Below are 20,356 nucleotides of genomic sequence, written 5' to 3'. Positions count from 1 at the left end.
TCAGAGCTTTAATTAGCCGAAGAAACCACCTGTGCCTGTTGCAGTAAAGGAGAGAGCGAGAGAGAGAATACAGCTCGCGACATGTATACGTAACTTTTTTATACGGTGTCATACGCGGTCGTTTCGTTACCGACGGACGAAGCTGTCAGAAAATGAAATTGAATGTGACAAAGTTTTATCACAGAGCGCCTGCAGGAGGCACACGTCTCGTTAATCTGACGGGTGCCATGGCTTCATGTCAGAGGTCTTAAATGTCCGGTCGTCGGTGGCGTCTTCATGTAAACGATGTTTTCAAAAGAAGATAAGATTACGTGGTTGTTGTTTTTGTAGCTGCCTCAATAATCGGCACGTACCCGCGACTGGGTTGATGCACCTGTTTGGCTTTAGCTGGGGCATTGATGTCGTGGTGGTGGTTTCAATCGTTGAACTGATTTATTCGAAATTCATCGTCCTGTTGTATCGGTATAGATGACCGTTTGGCCTCGTCCGAGCGTTGGTGACGGGGTGGTTATTTACATCAATGAGCAGGTTTCTTGTAAATTTTTGTGTGGAAATGGTCTAAGCACCTGTTTAGCATTGGTTTTAGGGTTTATTTCAGTGCGGTCGTTTTGTCCTTTCAACGAATTTGTTCTAAAAGCGTTTTCTTGTCACGAGAAAGGGTTTGCTACGTATATTCGGTTCTCAGACATGTACGCCGATTTTTCAACGCAAACATTTGGGCTAGATGGTGGTAACTGAACTTACACGTGTTAACCAGTGCAAAGCAACAATCACACGTGTTAGAGACACGCGCCCGTCCTTTTTACGTGTATCTATCCTTGTGTAGTTGTTGCCTTGCGCTTGTTAAGATGTATAAGCTCGCCGATAGCTTTCGTAAAGCCCTTTGTTACAATGGCAAATCGTGATGACTGTCTGCGTAATGTTGCCGTATTAACGCGATAGCGTTAAAGAGCTCGTATCGCAGAAATTCCGCCGTCGGCGTCGGCACCGTTGGTTGTGAGCGAAAAATCATCATCTTGACCGTGACCGAAAAATCGAAAAGGCTGCAAATAAAATAAATAATAAAAAATTGGCCGCGTATCTGCGTGCTTCGCTGCAAATGTCGTGTAAAGACGAAGAAGAGGCGCTGTGTGAGATATGGACGCCATCTGGCAATACGTCGGGAAACATGAGTGCTGTGTTGCGTGCTGGTAGTCCCGGCCCAGCAGCAGGCGAAGACCGGCGGTGACCAACGCGACCGGCGGGGACGCCAGCCAGCCCGAAAACGCGGTTTGGCGCGAAGCGCTGAAGCAGAGAAACGTCCGCACTCAACGAGTACTCTCCACACACTCTTTTATTTACACGTCGCCTGGGTAAAACAAGAACGCCAGAGCGGCGCCCACAACCGGCAGCCTGAAGGCCGCCCACAACGCTGCTTTTTCATTTTTAAATATTTTTTTTCACCTTCTTGGCCTTCTCAAAACTAAAGTTTTTCAACACCAACCCATGGCATTCGTACAGTGCAATACAGAACCGAAACCGAAACACAACAATGAGCTCGTGCGAAGGGCACGGAGGAAGGCAAATTTCAGCGCAGTCGCATTTTCAGCTTTGTTGAAACAGCACTCACTAGACGACGACGAAGTAAAAGAAGGCACAGGACAGGCAGCGCCTGTCCTGTGCCTTCTTTTACTTCGTCGTCGTCTAGTGAGCGCTGTTTCACAAAGATGAACGCATACCAACTCGCTCAAGCTTCCATTCTTATGCATTTTCAGCGCAGCTTAAGAAACTAGGGTCCTTAAAATTACGTATGTATGCATTTTCTATTAAAGGAACACGCCGCCTAATACTTACCTAGTGATGTTGCACCTCAGATATGCATATTTACTTTTTGATCGGACAACGTTCACAAGTATGAACAGCCGTACCAGTTCAAGACGGCTGGCCCTTGGGCAAGTGGTTCAACTTTGGCCGAGTGGCTGAATCGAGGGACGTGCCGACAAACAGAAAGACAGACAGACAGAAAGACAGACCAAAATTTCTGCGTTTAAGTTCCCCAAGAAAGACTATCGTCTTTAAAATATTGGGTCCGGGTGAGAATCGAACCCAGGCCGTCTGCGTGGCAAGTAGGTGTTCTACCACACAGACACGCCTCTGCTTGGAGCTCCACTAAAAGTAACTTTCATGCTTCCCAAAAATACGCGTCATGTATACAGGTGTCACAGTACGAGATTCAATATCGAAGTAATATTGCGTGGTACAAGCGTACATTGCCATCGGGCGTCACACCATGTCATTATCATAACGACTTTGTGGTTTAAAGACAGCCACCCATTACAGAAGGCACATTACTGCGCGTATTCCTTTAAGACCACGTAGTGGGTGCATCGCAACTTCGAAAAAGTTTCTCGCGCATAATTGCCTCTGGTTTAAAGCATGCTACCCATTACATAAGGCACACACCTTAGTGCGCGCATTCTGTTAAACACTCGTAGGGTTCGAAGTGCGCACTAGGGGCAGGATATCCCTATCGCGTTCAACTCTTAAAGGCGAAGCTTAAGCGTCCCCCCATTTTTTTTTTTTTTTTGTACGGGGCATGGCGGGGGTATGATGCCCAGGTTGATCGCTTTCAGTTGACATCCGCTTCGGAATCAGTTAGCGCACTTTATTTCGCCTCGACCTTTGGTTTTATCTCCAAGTGGTGATTGTTTCACACATTGAACAGATTTGTTTCAAAATCGTTTTCCTGTTGGAGACTGCTAAAGTGCCTGTTTAGCGTTGCCCGTGGGTTAATTTCGGAGTGGCTTCATTCATGCCACCATTTTCTTGTCAGGCTGAATGATTCCATACCTGGTCTCGATTTCTTTTCGTGCCGTTCATCACCAATTTAGTAGATCAACATTCCGCCACGAAACCGCACGACGTGAATAAATGGGAAGGGGGTGGGTCTTTTCCCTTGCCAACAAACTTTCTGACGACGGCAAAAACTTTCTGACGATGGCAAAGACTTTTACAGTGAAGTTGTATGTGACTATAGGCCAGTCGTATAACGGCGCGAACTGTAACTCTGCGAACGTAAAATCCCTAGCGCAGCCATGTGCCACAGAAGTTGGGCAAAGCCCACTACTAAAAATGAAGGTCCACTAAATATGAAGGGAATGTGCGGGCGGCAAACAACAACGTACGTGCCCCAAAAGTTTGGCAGACCCCAGTACTCGTCATCGTTCCACTAAGATGTCGCGAAAAGGAGAATGTGGCAAAACGGCCCTTGCTGCTGAAATGGCTCCTCAAGATCGCGCACGAAGCGACAAGCACATGAGGCAAGCCAGACAATATATGAGGCACGTCGCGGACAAAAGACGCATGCTGCTCAAGTGGCAAATCTTTAAAGCAGCATACGCTAGACTCAAAAGGGAACTTTCTGTGCCTATGCAGAGCTCAAGCGGTTAGAGACAGCTGCAAACTAACATTTACCCTAATCCACTGCTATATCACCGAATATACCCCGAGATCTATAACACCAGCATCTGTAAGGTCTGCCAGACAGACACAGCTACGCTTAAGCATATGCTCTGGGAATGCGAGGCTAAAGCCAAACGTATTAATCCCGATGCTCTCTCGGCGAGGTGGGAAGCCGCTCTGCGCAGCTCCAAGCTCGCCGACCAACTCTGGGCAGTCCAGCATGGCCCGTGAAGCGGCGGAGAGGCAAGGCCTTGACGTCCCGACATGGGAGACCTGAGCCCAGGCCGTTAATCTGCCGGACAAACAATAAAGTTCTTCCATCCATTCTGCACCTTTCATAAAAATTCTGTACTTTTCGTCAAAATTGTGTCACTTCTGTGTCGTGTGCTACGCAGCTTCACTGGTCAATCACCTTCACAGTGGGGAATGACTCATGAGTTTTGTTTCAGCTGTTTGTATACATTGTTAAGTATCTCCGATGAGGCCGCTTCTTAATCGTCCACAATGCCTCAAGGACATAGGTTTGCGACAATGGGCGGGGGGGGGGGGGCACAGCGACAGGAACATTTGCTTAGCCGTATGCAAATTTCTTAGGGACACGAGAATTATTCCTTGTTAATTATTCGCAATCAAAGGTTGGTACATCGGACCTCCTCTCGCTGATCGATTGCTTGTATTCATATTAATGGTATATTCCTATTTTTATTGGTACATAAACTAATAATTCTTCAATTTTTCTATATTCCCTGGACGACAGATTAGTTCCTTTTCCTTCGTCTAAATTCTAAATTTCCCCACTTTTATTAACGGTCCGTTTCATCGCCAATCCCCCGCAGTGGGTAAGAGCCAAGAATCAAGGGTCAAGCAAAGCAAGCAAGCAAGCACGCAAGCAAGCGTCCGCATAGACACTGTAGACATTAATAAGCGCTATCGTCCTTCCTTTGGCGAGAACAGCACTAACGGCACAAATGTAAGTTGCACACGCGTGCTGGTTTGACAGTGCAGTATGTTGTCGCCAGCGTCGATACTGTCGTCCAGTGGTGAGTATTCAGAAGAGCAGTGTCAGACAGCCTCAAGCACGACATCCGGTGATGCGTGGGGGGCCGTCGTTGAAAACGAAGTGGAACAAGGGAGCCAGGTAAGCTAAATTGTGGTTTACCTGCATTTCTGCGCCTCCATTCGTATGTGACTGCGATCACGCCTCTTGTTTCTTTATGTTTATTCGCAACCTACAAAATAAACAAAAAACATTCGGTTCCTAACGATTGCGACAGCGTTTCACCTGTGAGACAGAGCAGTGCAAAGACCTCGTCTCTCCACTGCGTTGTGATCGGCAAGGGCCTCCGTTGGTGGGGGAGGGGGTGCGCTGAAACATCGCCCCCTCTCCCTCCTCCTGGATGGGAGAACTTCAGAAGAGAGTGGCTTGCTGGGCGAATTGGTTCTGCCTCATCGTAGAAATCAGCATTAAAAAAAAAACGAAGACAATGAAAGGAGCAAGCGTACACAGCACTGTGTGCGCTGAATTATATGAGGAGGGTGAACCTTGCGCACGCCTGTGCTGGGATGTATGTGCCGCGAATCGCTGATGGTGTGACAGTCGCGTGGTTCTCGATATTTAAACTGAAACAGCATGAAGCGAAAATTAACAGAAAGTTTAAATCTTCAGGTCAACCGAGTACCCGTGCAGGTCATGTTAGGATTATAATAATACGCACACATCATAATAATACTCAGAATTAGTAGGCCGTGCTGCGCAGCGGTGATCCTCACCTGTAGGCCTAGGGGCTTGCAGCCTCCTAACGACGAAGCTACCTACCTTAATAATAAAGTTGCTTCTCTCTCTCTACCTACCTTAAAAGGATCCTAAAATGAAACAGTGAACACGTTTAGGCTGATAATTAAAACAAGACACTGCCGTTAAATGCACCGTCACGTGTTTATTAATAGAAGAGAAAATGGAGGTCAAATAACGTCAGCATGACGTCACATATTTCAAAGTGTCTTTTCAAATTTTGGCCATATTGGCCCCCGAAAATTTTCTAAAACTTGGTATGTTAAGTCTCTGGCCCCCTCAAAAAACAATGTACTTCATTTCTGCCAGTTAGTAACTATATGTGGGCCATAGTAGGGGCTGTCAAAATCTATGACGTCATGGTGACTGGGGCGGAAACTTCATGGTAGCGTCGCCACCTGCACTTTCATTCTCCGCGTTTTCTAGCTTGCCAAGCGTTTTCTCGGGGCAAGAGTGGCGCCCTTGCCATGGTGTCATGAAACTGTAATTATAATTAATGCGAGAAAAGAAACAAATTTTCTTAAACAACGATGGTTTAGCTTTGATGAGGACGTACGGGTATCACTCGTAGCTGCCGGCTATACGGGAGTTTTTTTTTTTTCTCTCAAAAACTATTCTTGTGTAAGAGGCAGGGGCGTAGCCAAAACAATTTTTCTGGGAGGGTGGTAGGGATTTGAACCGCCCTGGCTACTCCAGCGGTATGTGTCTGAGAAACGTTATCAGGAACTGCGAGTCAGATTTCAAGCACCCGCAAGTTCCACAGTTATTCCACCAACTCGCACGAGCACAAGCTTCGGGATTTCTGCGAGGCATTCGTTATAAAGGGTGTCATCCAGGGGCGCGTTGCCAGAAACTTTTTTTCGGGGTGGGTTCAGCCCCCACCATGTGCGTGCGTGTATGTGTGCGCGTATGTATGCGTATAATACACATACAAAATGTAAAAAAAAATTCGGGGGTGGACGGGGGTTGACCCCTGGGCTCACTGGCCCACTGTGTCACGACGATGCGCTATAATTGACCCTTGCCAAGAATACTAGTGATATAACACGTGTACGCACGACAGGAGCTAAGTAAATTTAACGATTCTCTACACATTATGTCACTGCGCACATAACTATTCATAAGGTTTATGTCCGTCGAAAACTTAGCGCCAAAAGAGAGGAGAAAATACGAAGAACAGAAATGAGCGCATCAATATCAACCCTTCCCATTAGATAGCTCTGAAAATTGGAATTAAGTATCCGGTAACCTGGGCCTTGGTTTACTTCGGTGCATACTATTTCTAAAAAACAGGGGTTGAATAGCTAACTAATAGCGTGGCTTTCATTCGGCGCATTCGCATCGGCGAGAACCCAATGCGACTACGTCCACAAGCTCCGGATACCGAATTATAAAGAACACTATTAACCCCATGACTTGCCCAGAATAGACGCATTCTCAGTTACACGTGCTCTGTAGCTAAATCGAAGGAAGTCAAACCAAGTGAATCAAAGATGTTAAACATCGTGCTTTATTCCATTCCGACGTTTCATGCGTACGGATTTTTTTATTATTATTTATTGTTTGATTGTGTGATGGGCTCACTGACTCTTCAGGTGCATGGCTTGAGTACATCCGGTGCGCAAATGGCGTCGTCCGATGAAATATGCAGTAACGCAGCTGCTGGCCGCAGCAGACAAGTCACCTTCTTTCCTTCATGCCCTTAGGGGCGTGACAAGGTACTTCAAAAATGTTATTTCGTTGCATATTCACTGCATTTTACGCGCCGCGACGCAGGACTTAAACCTTTCTGACAGGACATGCACGTATATGAAAGTCCATCGAATCAAACACATAAAAGGCAATATTTTTAATTTTGGTGTAATGTGTTCGCCAACACAAAGGGGAGCATTGCAAGAGTCGTGTCCACACTTTCAGCACAAAAGTTCCCATATTACCAACAACGAATAAAGAGACAATGTAAACATTTTTAGCAAGAAGTTCCCTTGCCACATAAACAGGTTTTACGAACTCAAGTGTTCACGAATGAGGTCAGCTTTTTCTTTTTTGCGGCTAACTATCCCATCATGAAGTGAATTGTCTCCATGGCGTAATGTTAATTACACAATTTACCGATTAAGTCTCTTACGCAGCTCTCACTGCAGCTTTCACGATGTTACACCACAGAACACGTATGGTACTTATGGTTACACTCTGTCAATAATTGCACTGTCTACTAGCGCCACCACATACGTCTGTACTATTTAGCGTGCTAGGCCTAGCGAACGAAGGGCACGATGGCACGATCGTTTCATCGTCTGTGGCGAGCCCTCTCGTATGTTATAGTGGCGTGATTTTGTATTTATTTCTGAATGCATTATGGCACTGCTCGTGACGGGGAGGTGTAGCAGAAAGGTGAGCACTTTAAGGTTTGCTTGCGTCGATTCACAAATGAGATTTCTGCTGCTATTTGTTTAATTATTGAAACTTGCTCATCAGATGCCGGCATACGTTAATAGGTTTCTCCTCTGCCAAAGCTGTAGTAGATTTCGCCTTTTTTTTCTCGTCGTACGGTCGGGGATCGTTCATCAACGTCAAATCGTTCATCAGCATATGCATAGCGTAGCGCAAACGTCGTGTACGGCAAACATCGCCGGAGCGGTCGCTACCGTGGCGAAGAGCATGTGCTTCGTCGGCCGCTCTGGGAGCTCACGAGGAAACCGGTTTACGTCCTCGGCGGTTTGGTGTTTTGTATATCTTCCTCTGCCAGACAAAACAAAACAAAAGAAACAGAAATTCACAGTTTAGCTCTTCCTCGTTCTTTGGTTATTTTGCTCTCGGCGCTCCTTCCCGAACGCGACATCACTTGAACGGACGTCTCATCTCGCAGCACAGCGAAGAGAAAACCGTTACCGCTTCTACAAGGTATGTCGGTACCGTATCTTAGAGATAATAAAAGCAAAAACGCGTCGTCTCGCGATTTCAGTGTCAAGTTCACCAGCGGTGGCATCGTACCAGGAGCGGGGGTCACTGACATAATTAGAACGGCCTACTCCGTGTTTCTCCTTTCGGAATGTTCACAAGTTTGCGACGTGTTTTGATATTATTCCGCGGTATTTCCGATTCTGTCCTTGTCTCCCGATGTTGCGAGAACGAAAGTATTCGCAGTATTCGAGGCTGACGGTGCCCGTAAGAAGAGGGGACGTCGACACAAGTTTGGCGACCTGATTAGCTATGTGGCTCCCATACATGCGAAGTTGAAAATGTCCTGTTTTGTTTTCGATAGGTTAATATAGGCGAGTTAAAGGCAATGTCGACGGCGCCAATGCGACTTGAGGAACACTGTTGACGAATTACTAAATATTTCAGCATCGTTTCCATTGCCCAATTTTCGGACGAGACCTGCTACTAATTTGCTCGAAATGCTTAGCGCGAGCAGTGCTTTTCTTACCTTACACGTAATAATTTGGTCTTGGAAGCATTTCGCGCTATTCCGTGGTTATATTTCTTAATGATGATGACTTACGAGAGTACATTTAATTAACGTGCTATCTACTGGCACCATAAGTCAAACAAATCTTATTTTTTGTCTATGCTAAATATAGACAAAAGGGTCTGTGAAAACTACCAGTGGCCTTGTGTGTGCGGTAGAACCTGATCAGCTATGGATGCAACGAAATGATTGACTCATATTTAAAATTCTTAAGGGCAGTAACATACGTAGGTGCTTCTAAGGTTTTATTTGTGTCGATTGATTCAATCGGTTATTTCTAGCTCCATTAAATTATGAAACGGAGAAACGAACAAGACGGAATAGTCAGCATGGTCTGTCTTATCATCACTATAACAGTTACAAAGAAAAGGAAGGATGTCTGTGTGTTTGGTTACATGCTAACGTGATTATTGGGAGCTACTTGGCTTACAGTTCAGGCAATGAAAATTAGCATATTTGTGCGATAGTATGCTCATGTAGGGTCGGTGAGTGTGACGGTACCAACCTTATAATAAATATTGGGGGAAGCTAAAAATTAAGTATCCTGGGTTAAGTTACTACCTATTGCTGTGATAGAAAGCGTTGCTTACTTCACGTATGGCATGCTCGCTCAGTAAATGACGACTCTTTATAGGGGCAATGCTTCTTGCCCTGCAGATAATTTTTCACTCTCGAAAAAGGATAAATTTCAGAAATAAAGGACTCTTACTGTCTAGTTAACAGTACACTCAACTAACATGCACTCTCACTTTGCCGGTGTTAAAGGGGTGGTGCCATCAAATTTCGAGGCTATAACAAGCCTGTTGTGGGTTTCCTCTGTATGCAAGGACACTCCACACGAAGGGTCGGACACAGCAAACGTTTAGAATATATTTTAATTCACTTCCAAAGTGTACCTAAATGTCCATTCTCCCGACCGAGACCCATCGCTAGCGCGCCAAAGTTGTAGTGACGTCACACCAGATCTGCTGTAGTGATGCGAGTGACCTCCGGAGCTCCGCCATCTCCGCAACGTACGTACCGGCTGTAGTGAACTAGAATATATTCCAGTTCACTTTAGTGCCGGCAAAGCATCGGTTGCTACATCACTCGCCGAGTTTCGATCGCTTCCTGGCTAAGTGCGTCACAGCCTTGTGTGGTCACGTGACCAAGCCTCCTACACTTCTACGTCACTGCCCAACCTCGGCGCCCAGAAACCAAAACCGAAAGTTGTCCACATCAAAAGGGGATATTAAATTATTTAGCGAGAATACATGAATCTTGGTGCGTGCATCATGCTTCCTGGAGCTATAGGAAACCCTTACAGCAAAGAACCCGCAAGCCACAAACATGGTGGCACCACCCCTTTAAGGAGCAAAGTTCAGTTGTAGCTATATTGGTGCACCAGGCTTTTAAGCTTTACAGTGGGCTGTAGCATGCATAACTCTTACAGTAGTAGTATAGCAAGAGAATGTTAGTGCACAGTGGTAAGATGGGAGAAACGCAACCTGTTGAATGACAGTTAACAAAAAAATAGAGAAAAGGAAGGCAGGAGGGATTGAGGTAAGGTGAGAGCAGGAGCTAAGCTATATTCCCCATTGCATGCGACTCCCTCTTTAGTTCATGCATCAATTGTTGCTCTGAAAAAACCCCTTTCTCAGTTGTGTCGATGCATTGCTTCTGTCTCTTCTGTTGTTTTGTTCCCTTGCTCACTTTACCATGGCACTGAGCTGTGCTTCCTTAACCTTTATCTAACAATAACCGCTTCCCCCACCCCTCTGGCCTCGGTTGATCGTGCAATACCCCTGCATTTTCAGGCAGCATGTTAAACTTTCTCAAGCTTTCCTGTTAAAAAAACTTCATTTTTAAATGCCATTCTGTGTTTCAATACTTGCTTCATCCTACCTTTCGTGTCTATGCCCCTTCCCAGCATTGACCACTGAGCTTTGTGTTCTTGCAAAAAGTTCATGTGCATTTGTTGTACATACTCAAGACACTTCATGTAGGACTGCAATGATAGTTCTATTACAGCTTCTGTAGTTTCTTTCATCTTTTTTCAATAAATGTGCGTTGTTTGAGCTTGCCTGCTCAGTCCCACTTTTTCGTTTCTTTTTTTTTTTTGCTATAAGGTCTAGAAAATGTGCCTTTTAAAGCTTGGCCACTTGCTGAAAATTCAGGTGGCAAACGGGCATCTGCCGCTTGCGTGACCTTCTGTCAAGAAAGCATGCTTAATAATTATTGTAGGTTAGCTATAGTCTGAGTCATAATGAATATGAGCGAGTTGAGAAATCAAGCGCTTGAATTATTTATTTCAGGCAAAATTGAAAGTGTGCCATTAGTGTTTAAGAAATAGAACATTTCTGATCCTCATAAAAATAAGGTTCTGCATTTGAGTTTAGGGCAATAAAAAATGCCTTTGCTGCTGTGACATAAAAACTGCACATTCAGTTTTGCTTGAGCCCCAGGACATGACACTGGCTAAAGAATTCAAGCTAGCTTGCAGATGGCCCCCTCAGAGCAATGCCAAGTAGATGTTCGGGCTTGTCTTGAAATTGCTGAAAATAAGCTGCCTAGGTTTACAGGTTTTGTGCAGAACCTATAAACAAAACTACTCATGAACCTCCACCTTGCAAAACTGAACTAATTTGTGTCCTTGTGCTTCAAGTTGTTGATTATATGGGCCTGGCTCTGCAAGCTGTGGCCTCCTAGTTACAAGTGGTGGTAGAGGGGCTGCACCGGAGAAGCATTGGTCCCGGGATTTTCAAACCAAAACGGATATTCCACAACTACAGAGAGGGCTTTCGTGAGGTCGGTTTGTGTTTCAGTTGTACCTTTCTGCGACAGATGCACGACAAGTTTCCCCTTTCATGAATATTTCTTTTCGAAATACCATACAGCAGCAAGAGCCCACAAAGGAAACATTCGAGATCTTCAGAAAAAAAAAAACCTTTCAGAGAAAATATTATACCTAACAGTAAGACTTTACGAGAAGCATGGTTTTCCTTTGTAGGTTCATAATCTTTTCCTTTAATGAGGCGTCCTCCACCCTAGTTAACACCGAAGTGATTACTGCCTGACGAGGAAATGGCTGCGACAGAGGTGACATTGAACAAAATATGCTGAGCATGAAACAGGCTGAATCGGGGACTGTAGGGCTCGCAAGCGAGTTGTTCACATACCAGGCATACTAGGCTTTTAGGATTCGTGGGTAGAGACTGTGGAAATATTGTGAAAGTTGTTTCGGACACAGCTGCAGGAAATAATGCAGCATTACTGACTTAGGAAGCGGATCTAGTAGTCCGACAGAATTTTAAAGGCCCGTGCTCTGCTTCTGTGATGGCAGACTGTTGAAAATTTGCTGCAATGAAACAAAAAAAAAAGACGGGAAGCTGCCAAATTGTTCGCACTTAAATCGGCAGTGTATTGAAGACTGCACTTTTTAACGACTTTTGCGCCATCTGCTTAAATGTGTTTATTCATAATGTCCCGCATCGCCTACAAGGCAGCAAGGAATATGCTCACGCAAATTAGACTTGCACATTATTCGTATTGTTTACATAAATGGCTGACGTGTGGTACAGAATTCCTGTCGTTGGCGAGCTCGGCAGTGAAGCATGTGGCATTGTGGCCATTCCTCACCCGTTTCTTTCCCTTAATAGTAGCTCTCTTCTGCATATTTTTTTTATACTGCCATCACTTTCAGACGTATGAGCTGTCCCTGATAAATCAGTAGTTTATAAATTTTCTATTTCGTTCACTGAAGCAGAGTGCGCTGTACGGTCTTGCATTCGTTTCATGCATATGGCGGTTTCCAGCGGCGTCGGAATCGCCGTCTGGCAACTTGAAGTGGCGAATCCAAAGCCACGATAGCCACGAACGAAGGCGGAGCAGAAGCCGTTGTTAGATCGATTCCCGCGCGGACAATCGCCACATCGCTCTGCGGGGAGTGGACAACGAGCGGCGATTGCTTTTTAACCTTATATTATGAGCTTGATGAATCATTCGGCAATGCAGCTTGATAAGTCGTGCTCGAAGAGTGGCGCAGTGCGTAGTTACGCCTGCTGCCAGCTCGTAGCGTCGCCATTGCCGACAAATTTCGCGAAAGGACTAGGCATACCACGTGGTGAGTTGGCCGGCGCTTTCTTTGCCTAGGACTCTTGCGCCCAATCATTGTCGATTTTGGGCTGAGTCTACTTGTTTCGTGATCGTAGGACTTCATATGTTCGTGCCTTGACCTAGCGTGTACACTTAAGCCGGCCGAAAGTTCCTTCTGGGTGGAATATTTTGGGAAAATTTCTTTTCCTTTGTGTTGCCACGTGGTAATGTTTCACCACTTATTTCGCGATTATTGGTTGTGCGCTCGATATCATGTAATGCGTTTTACCGTCCATTGCGAATGGTTTTTCAAATATCTTGACGTAATCGACATGGTATTCGGACACCTTGAGTAAACCAAGGCGTTTTATTTTTCTTGAGCATGGATGTGTGCGTAGTCTGTTGCAGCCGTTGGGTTTCCCCTTTTGCGTTGAATTCCGCGTGAAGAAAGCCCGTATTGTTAAAATGTTGTCTGAGCCAGGGTGTTGTCTTTTATGACACTAAGCCTTATGTGGTTTGGTGTCTGTTAACCCCTGGTAGATCAAGGGGGTTCGGTTATCCAAAGGCTCCAGTGATGGGTACAGTTGCTGGAGCCTACCAAAGCCGAACGACATGATTTAAATGCATTTAAAGCATTTTTTACTCTGGAAGATACAAGAAATATTTGCAGTGTTGTAGTGGGAAATATTGCGGTACTGTAGCACCCTCTGTGCGTAAAAGGTAGGACAAATGGGCACATATTGCATTTTGGTAACTTAAAGTTGCGGCATTTATGATGTCTTGGACGTGAAAGACCTTAAAAAAGTCTAACCAATTCATCATTTATAAATATTTTTATATTTTTTTTTTCAGGTTGCTACTGCTCTGTTACATAGGATGTACTGCAACGGTACTACTAATACGTTAAATGTAAGTATCCTAGTCCTCCTCTAAGGGCTGATGTTGCAGTGCAAGAATGCTTAGGAGGCCGAGTGTGTTAAGTCATGAAAGGACAGTTTATGCATGCATTGCAGCAACTCCTGACCAGCCATTCTCAAACCTATGAGGGCTTAAGTTTAAAGAACCACAGTTTATTGCCTGCATTTTGATGTTCAAGGGGACTGTGTGCACGTCTTTGTGCCTAGCATATGTTTCACCTTAGGCCATGGATTTAGGGCCTCAGGCTGTATGTTCATACATGCGCAAGTCTTTCAGAACATTGTAAAGCATTTATACACATGCTTATACATATTTAAGAAAATTGTATATAGGTTAGATCAACTCACAGTGAAGGTCAAGTTCTTTCAGGGGGGGGGGGGGGGAGTTCACTAAATGTGGTTGTATGAATCTGCATAAGATAGAAGCATTAGTTTACCTCTATCCCATCTTTTCTGCCTAAGCTGGCAACGAACTGCCGCAGGATAGAAATTTTACATGAAATTTTCCATTGTGCAGCCGTTTTGGTAACGTGGCACTGCTGCTTTTTTTTTGTCATTAACTCTGAAGCCATTTGCTCATCAGCACAGTTAATCTTGTTTTACGAGATAGTAAGCTAATCATTTTTCTTCAGATAATGCATCTGCAAGTACCCAGCATAAATGGACTGAAAGAAATAAATTTTCCTTTGACCGCAGGAAGTCGTTATAGCGTCCTTTGCTAGGACGCCAATCGGTTCATTCCGAAGTGCCTTTGTCTCGGTGCCGGCGACGAGGCTTGGTTCCGTAGCGATCAAAGGGGCGATCGAGAGAGCAGGTGAGACGCACATCTTCTTGTTTGAACACAGCCATTGTTAAGTGTCTGGACAGCTGCTCTAGAGTAGCACTGATCCTGAGGTTACCAGGTGTCATTGGTGGTGGTGTACAAGAGTTCCGCTGGCTATTGTCCAAACACGCTTTCTGCATGTTCTAGTCATAGCAGTAGTGCACACGAAATCCCACCGTTCACCTAACATGTAGAGATGTTCCTAATTGTGCTGGCCTTCTTGCACACTTCTAAAGAACCATTGCTGTTCAGGAAGCCGAAAATGTATTGCAGTAACATGTAAAATTGAAGAGAGTTAAAGAAGGTTATGCACTAAAATTACGGTAAGATTCAAGAAGTAGAAAGATTTTATCTTCTGGACTCTGCTGCTCTGAAAGCTGGCATTGTGTCATTCCATCATGGCTTCAGACACTTCACTGGAACCTGCAAGTTGTATGCACAGTGTAGCCTTATCTGCTGTCTACACAGCTCTATTTCGGGATATATGGCAGGAAAATTGTATACACCGACCAGCATTTAGGGAAGAGCACTAGAAGGTTTAATAATAGGTAAGGTTAGCCTATTGAGAGGCATAGTTTGTTACCAGGGCGTAGGAGGCGAAGTGACATGCAAGGGAGTTGAAAAAAGCAAGAAAAAATAAAAAAGCAAAGTGTACTACACAATTTTGAGAGTGGTGGCTGTTGTGGCTGTTATCCCACTTATGGCAGGGCTTTGCATACTGCAGGACGATATTGAAAGAAAAGGCTTTGCATACTGATATGATAGTGTTGTCTAGAAACAATAAAGAACGGGAAAAAAACTCAGCTGTGTTTGTGAATAATCTTTCTGCAATACCAAGAAGGCGATCCTTATCGTAAGAGGAGGTTTAATGATAAGCTAGTCAAACAGTCAAAGATAAAATACTGGTGCCACTTTGAGCTTCATGTTGTCACAGATTTTGGCAGCGTCTGCTTTGGCCTAGATAAGTTTTATCGATACGAATTAGGCGAATTGTATTTTCAAGGCTCAGAAAGGTGAGCTTAGCAGCTCTGAGCCTACAGAGGAGCCAGAGTGATTGAAATACAAAAACAATCTTGATTTTGAGATCTCAATAATCATTGATGCAGGATAGTTGGTGTGAAGTTAAATATGTTTTCACATTTGTTCTATCTCATCAGCTTACTGCAAATATAACTGAGGTAGTTGAGAAATAATAGTCCATCAGTTGAAACAATTTTATAGGTGTATGGCGTATATGTTTCACAGGAAGAAGAATCAGTCATTTTGTTCACTACTCCTTATATACAGTGTTGGAGCAGCTTAGTACCTGCCTCAGCTTCCGTAGTGTTATTTTAAACTGGGAGGCTTCATACTGGAGATTTCAATATTGTGGAGGCATGCTGATTGGGGTTGAACGTGAAGCATCCGTACATTGAAATTTAATTAAGTGCACTTTGGTGAAAAATACCTTCATTAGGCTTAATAATGCTCCATTTGTAAGTTGATCTATTATAGCCTTCCTGTATTTTTGCCTAAACAAAAATATTATAATTACAATTCAAAGTTCAAGTATGTGAGCCAAGGATGTCAAAGATTACTCTTGCACTGTTCCACAACCCCAGGTGAGATTTGTAGGCTAAATTTTAAGAGAAATTTAATACACCTTGCAAAAAAAATGTTTGCATGTTTTTGCACTCAACAAAAGTGGGCACGGCAGGTTAACTGGTTGCTATTTTAGAACATTGCATACTGTAGAGTTAGTAATTTCGGCTTATGCACCTTAATGGATGAAGCTGCACAAGTTTTTCGGAACGCCCACACTCCTCGAAAACACCATGCACAATGCATTTTTTTTTTAAGTCTGAATAGGATGATGTGTTGGCAGGTTATTGCCAGAGAGCCATGCGTGACGTTCAAATGAACATTTCTCTTGAGTGTCCCGTGAAAATTCGCGAGTTTTGATTCGGTGTGTCGCAAAATTTGGACAACAGGCTAGAAGAGGTGAAGCACGGGGAAACCATCCTGAAGCGTAGTTTGGTTGCCAGAAGTGATGCATACTCGGGAGGCTGTGAACACAACTCTGTGCGCTATGCCTTTGCTAGATAGTATCTGATCTGGCATACCTCATCATACGAGAGTGCGTCATTTTTTGTATAAACACATATTGCATTTTCTTGTGCATAATGTGCTGCTGTAATGCCCTCTGAGGTGTTGCAAATGTGTGTGACCCCCCAAAAATGCACTGTCAAGGCAAGGATATTAGCCTTTGTACTTCTGTGCAAGTTTGCCCCCGCTTTCTGTTGGAAAGGTCTGCTTGGAGAGAGCGCTTGCACGGATCGTGGCAGCCAACGCAAGCTCGTGATGAAGGGGGTGGTTGGTTGTTTACATGAAAACTGAAGGCACGTTTTGCATGCAGTGGTGCAACACGCACTTTAAAATTGACTTTAAATATGTTCTAGGCTATATTAGTCATTAATAGTCCGTAGATTATGCGTGTGTGTCCACACAAATCTAGTCCACAATTTATCTCTCCAAAATATTGTCAGTACTCCTTTAAGGGCGGCGCAGTATGCAATTAACGACAGCATTGAAAAGTAGCTGCCTCCAAAATGCTCTTCCAATTCAATGACATTGCCGAATGAAACCCTGAGAAACCTGCATTGTGTGGGATATCGAAATTTTGTGTATAGAATCCTTGAGGGAGCATGTAAACGAACAACCAATTCAAAGTACCTGTCTGGCTGCAGCAAAAACTATTTCTTCCTCACTATGCTATGACACTGTGGTGCTGCACATGCGTGCTATCATATTCCTTTCCATAAATGCTTCGTTCTGCTTGGGTAGAGCGTTGTATGCATGACGCAGATGACGAGTTTGCTTCTTCAAGTTACAAAAAAAAAAGCCGGTTGTGGTTTTCTTTGCATCAGTGTATCATGACGTTTAGCTTCGAAAAGGTGTTTTTTCTTTCTTTGTAAACCTTTTCTGGCTCTCCGCAGGAATCAAGAGTGAAGATGTTCAGGAAGTCTTCATGGGCAATGTGATCTCGGCTGGCGCCGGACAGGCACCGGCAAGGCAAGCAGCTTTGGGAGCAGGCAAGTGTTCCTTCGGAGGGCATTTGGTTTTGACCCCATCCAGGGTGTTGAGTACCCCAGGCTTGACCTTTTTCCAACCTGGTGGTTATTAATCCCTGGTAGATTAAAGTGTAGTTTGGTTTCCACAGGAGCAGTAAGGATGATGATCTACTGTTACCTACTAAGACCAAACAACATGCTGCACTGTGCGGAAGCACCGTTGCGCTGATGCCGTTTCGTTGTAGGCACTTGTTGGACCTTGCATTATTTTTGTTACATTGGACCAACTATCCTTTTATTGGTGGTTGGGTGACCCACTGTCATGGTGGCCAATGTATGGCTTTCTTGGCGTTCTTGCGTAAAATGAAGTTATTCATTTTTTTACGTGTTCGCATTTGATAGATTATGTTTCATTGAAGTACGGTACTCACGGACTGAAACAGGACAATTTAGGGCTAAGTAACGCATATACTTTTGTTTCCACCATCTTCATTTCAGGTCATATCGGTGTAATTTCGATTAGAATGAGTAGATCAGAGCCAACATTATCTTTAGAGACCAGAATGACCGCGACATGACGTGGTTATCTCAAGCAAATGCGCACACCAGTCGTTACACTTAAAATTTGATGTCACGTTTGAATCCGTGAATACTGTAAGTACCAGCGCCATTGAAAGGCAGCAATTCTTGTATACCACACTTTAGGCTAAACTCTGCTATATTTGAGGGTGTGGCGCACACAGTGTAACTTTTATATCATTTATAACTACATCTAAAAGCAGAGTACTCGGTGCAGACATGGGTGTCATTGTCGGCGAAAATGGGTGCAGAATGTCACAGTTCAGTTCCCAGCCGCGGAAGTCGCAATTTTGGTGGGGGTGAAATGCAAAGGCACCTGCGTACTGCGTTTGGCTGCAATTTGAAGAACGCTGGGTGGGTGAAATGAATCCAGGGTCCCTTACACTGTACCTCAGTATCGTGTGTCCTTGGCATATAAAGCCCCAGAACTTAATTTATCCTCCACAGCAGCTTAGCAGGTAAGGTGTAGTGCCACTAAGCTCGAGCACAGAAGTTCAAATCACTGCTGCGGTGGCCACATTTAGATAAGGGTGGAATGGAAGACAGCTGTGTGCTTAGGGAAGAAATTTACTGTACATAGTAATCACACCTACAAATTCGTGTAAAGTTTTTCTTTTTTTTAAACAAATGTGCAGTCATTGTGTGAGTAAATACGGTATTTAGGTGCGCATTGAAGAAGCCCAAGTGCTCAGAATTAACCCAGAAACCCCCAGTAATCTCCGTAATCATGTGGCGGTTTTTGCACATAAAATTTCAGCAATAATAACAAATAAAGTCGGATTGCATATCTATCCCATCATAACGTGGCAGTCTAGTTCTTCGTGCTTGGCAGTTGGAGCCATACAAGTGACTGTCTCTGCAGTTGGTGCTAGTATGCTTTGGCTTTGCTTCCTCGACGCAGTAAAGGTACTGTCTTAGCGTTAATTGTGTGCTGAATTGTGTTCGTCACAGGTCTCTCTCAGTCCACGCCATGCACCACAGTTAACAAAGTCTGTGCATCCGGTATGAAGGCAATAATGCTGGCAGCCCAGAGCCTCATGTGTGGATCCCAGGTAATGTCCTTTTCCATCTGTCGGTGTGTACGCAGCTGTAGAAGCGCTGCAGAAATAAGTGCACGCTTTTATGCATCCTTGCTCTAAGCAGTTTTCTACAGTTGAACCTTAAATCTTGAAAGTGTTAGTCAAATAGTTTGGCTAGGCAGTACTGTTGCACTGTCAGAATTTAACCATGTTGAGGTGCTTTGCATGCATTTGCTTGGGCCTTTTGTGCCATGATTTAAAAAATTGCCTAAGGCATGTTTTGGTGCACAAATTTTAGTGTAGGGGATGGATAAGAGCTTGTTCAACCTGTTTGAATATCTATAATTTTGAAATGGAACTTCTGAAGCCTCTAAAGCATGATTTCTGTGAGCACAGTAGTCATTTTAAGTTTACTTTCCCTCCCGCCACCGTTTAGAGATGGGTCAGTTCAATTGTAACGTAGGAGCCTCGTTCACGTGCAAGTTTCAGAGAAAAAACATGTCCATGCATGTGGTTCAGCGCCACACTGGTTTTGTTTGAAATCTGAGACTGTTATTCTTCATTGCTCTCAGTTAAGCCTGACCTGGCATTGAAAACTTTTGTTGAAGCCACGATGTTGAGTACACTAGGCTTGCTTTTCACCTGGCCTGGTGGTAATAAGTCGCTGGCAGATAAACAGGAGTTCGGTAATCCACAGGTCCAGGGACATCATTCTCTGTGTCCTACTAAATCCGAACGACATGCACTCGCAATCACCATTGCAGCGAAGTTGTCAGGTTCTGCTTTTGTTGTTTACCGTCTGTGTCTTTGGCTTTTCAGGAGATAATGGTTGCTGGTGGCATGGAGAGCATGTCTAATGTTCCTTACTACTTGCACAGAGGGGAAACACCGTATGGAGGGGTGCACCTTCAGGTGAGTGGTTGCACATATTAAAGCTGGGTAGTTTGTTCTCTACAATACGTAATCATAAGCTGCAAAAGTTAAACATATTCAGCACTAGCAGACAAGGATGCAAGAGATGACACCACAATGTGCTAGTAGTGGTGTCGTCTCTTACGTCGTCGTCTGCTAGCGCTGAATGTTTTCGAATTCAGTTTACCATCATGTCAAAAAAATGTCCATGGTAAAATAAGTCGAGTTCGATCGACTGCAAGCTTACGCTTCCTTAGTAACATACTTGTCAGTTGTA

The 20,356-nt window shown here is 44.3% G+C and overlaps 1 protein-coding gene across 2 annotated transcripts; it reads left to right on the top strand.

The window, feature by feature from the left end:
* Positions 1 to 7,491: 7,491 nt before the first annotated feature.
* Positions 7,492 to 20,116, top strand: LOC119387946 (acetyl-CoA acetyltransferase, mitochondrial). Of its 2 annotated transcripts, none has more exons than XM_037655531.2 (6): positions 7,492 to 7,627; positions 13,632 to 13,688; positions 14,393 to 14,510; positions 17,495 to 17,590; positions 19,100 to 19,200; positions 19,987 to 20,116. In XM_037655531.2, the coding sequence occupies exons 1-6, from the start codon at positions 7,592 to 7,594 to the stop codon at positions 20,098 to 20,100; spliced, it is 522 nt and encodes a 173-aa protein (XP_037511459.1). In that variant the 5' UTR covers positions 7,492 to 7,591; the 3' UTR covers positions 20,101 to 20,116. The 2 variants fall into 2 exon arrangements, with proteins under 2 accessions (XP_037511459.1, XP_037511461.1); XM_037655533.2 differs by lacking the exon at positions 7,492 to 7,627 and adding an exon at positions 12,585 to 12,807.
* Positions 20,117 to 20,356: the final 240 nt, after the last annotated feature.

This window comes from Rhipicephalus sanguineus, chromosome 3, assembly GCF_013339695.2.
Source record: "Rhipicephalus sanguineus isolate Rsan-2018 chromosome 3, BIME_Rsan_1.4, whole genome shotgun sequence".
Taxonomy (NCBI): domain Eukaryota; kingdom Metazoa; phylum Arthropoda; class Arachnida; order Ixodida; family Ixodidae; genus Rhipicephalus; species Rhipicephalus sanguineus.
The sequence above is the reverse complement of the archived record's forward strand: the minus strand, read 5'-3'. Positions and strand labels throughout refer to the sequence as shown.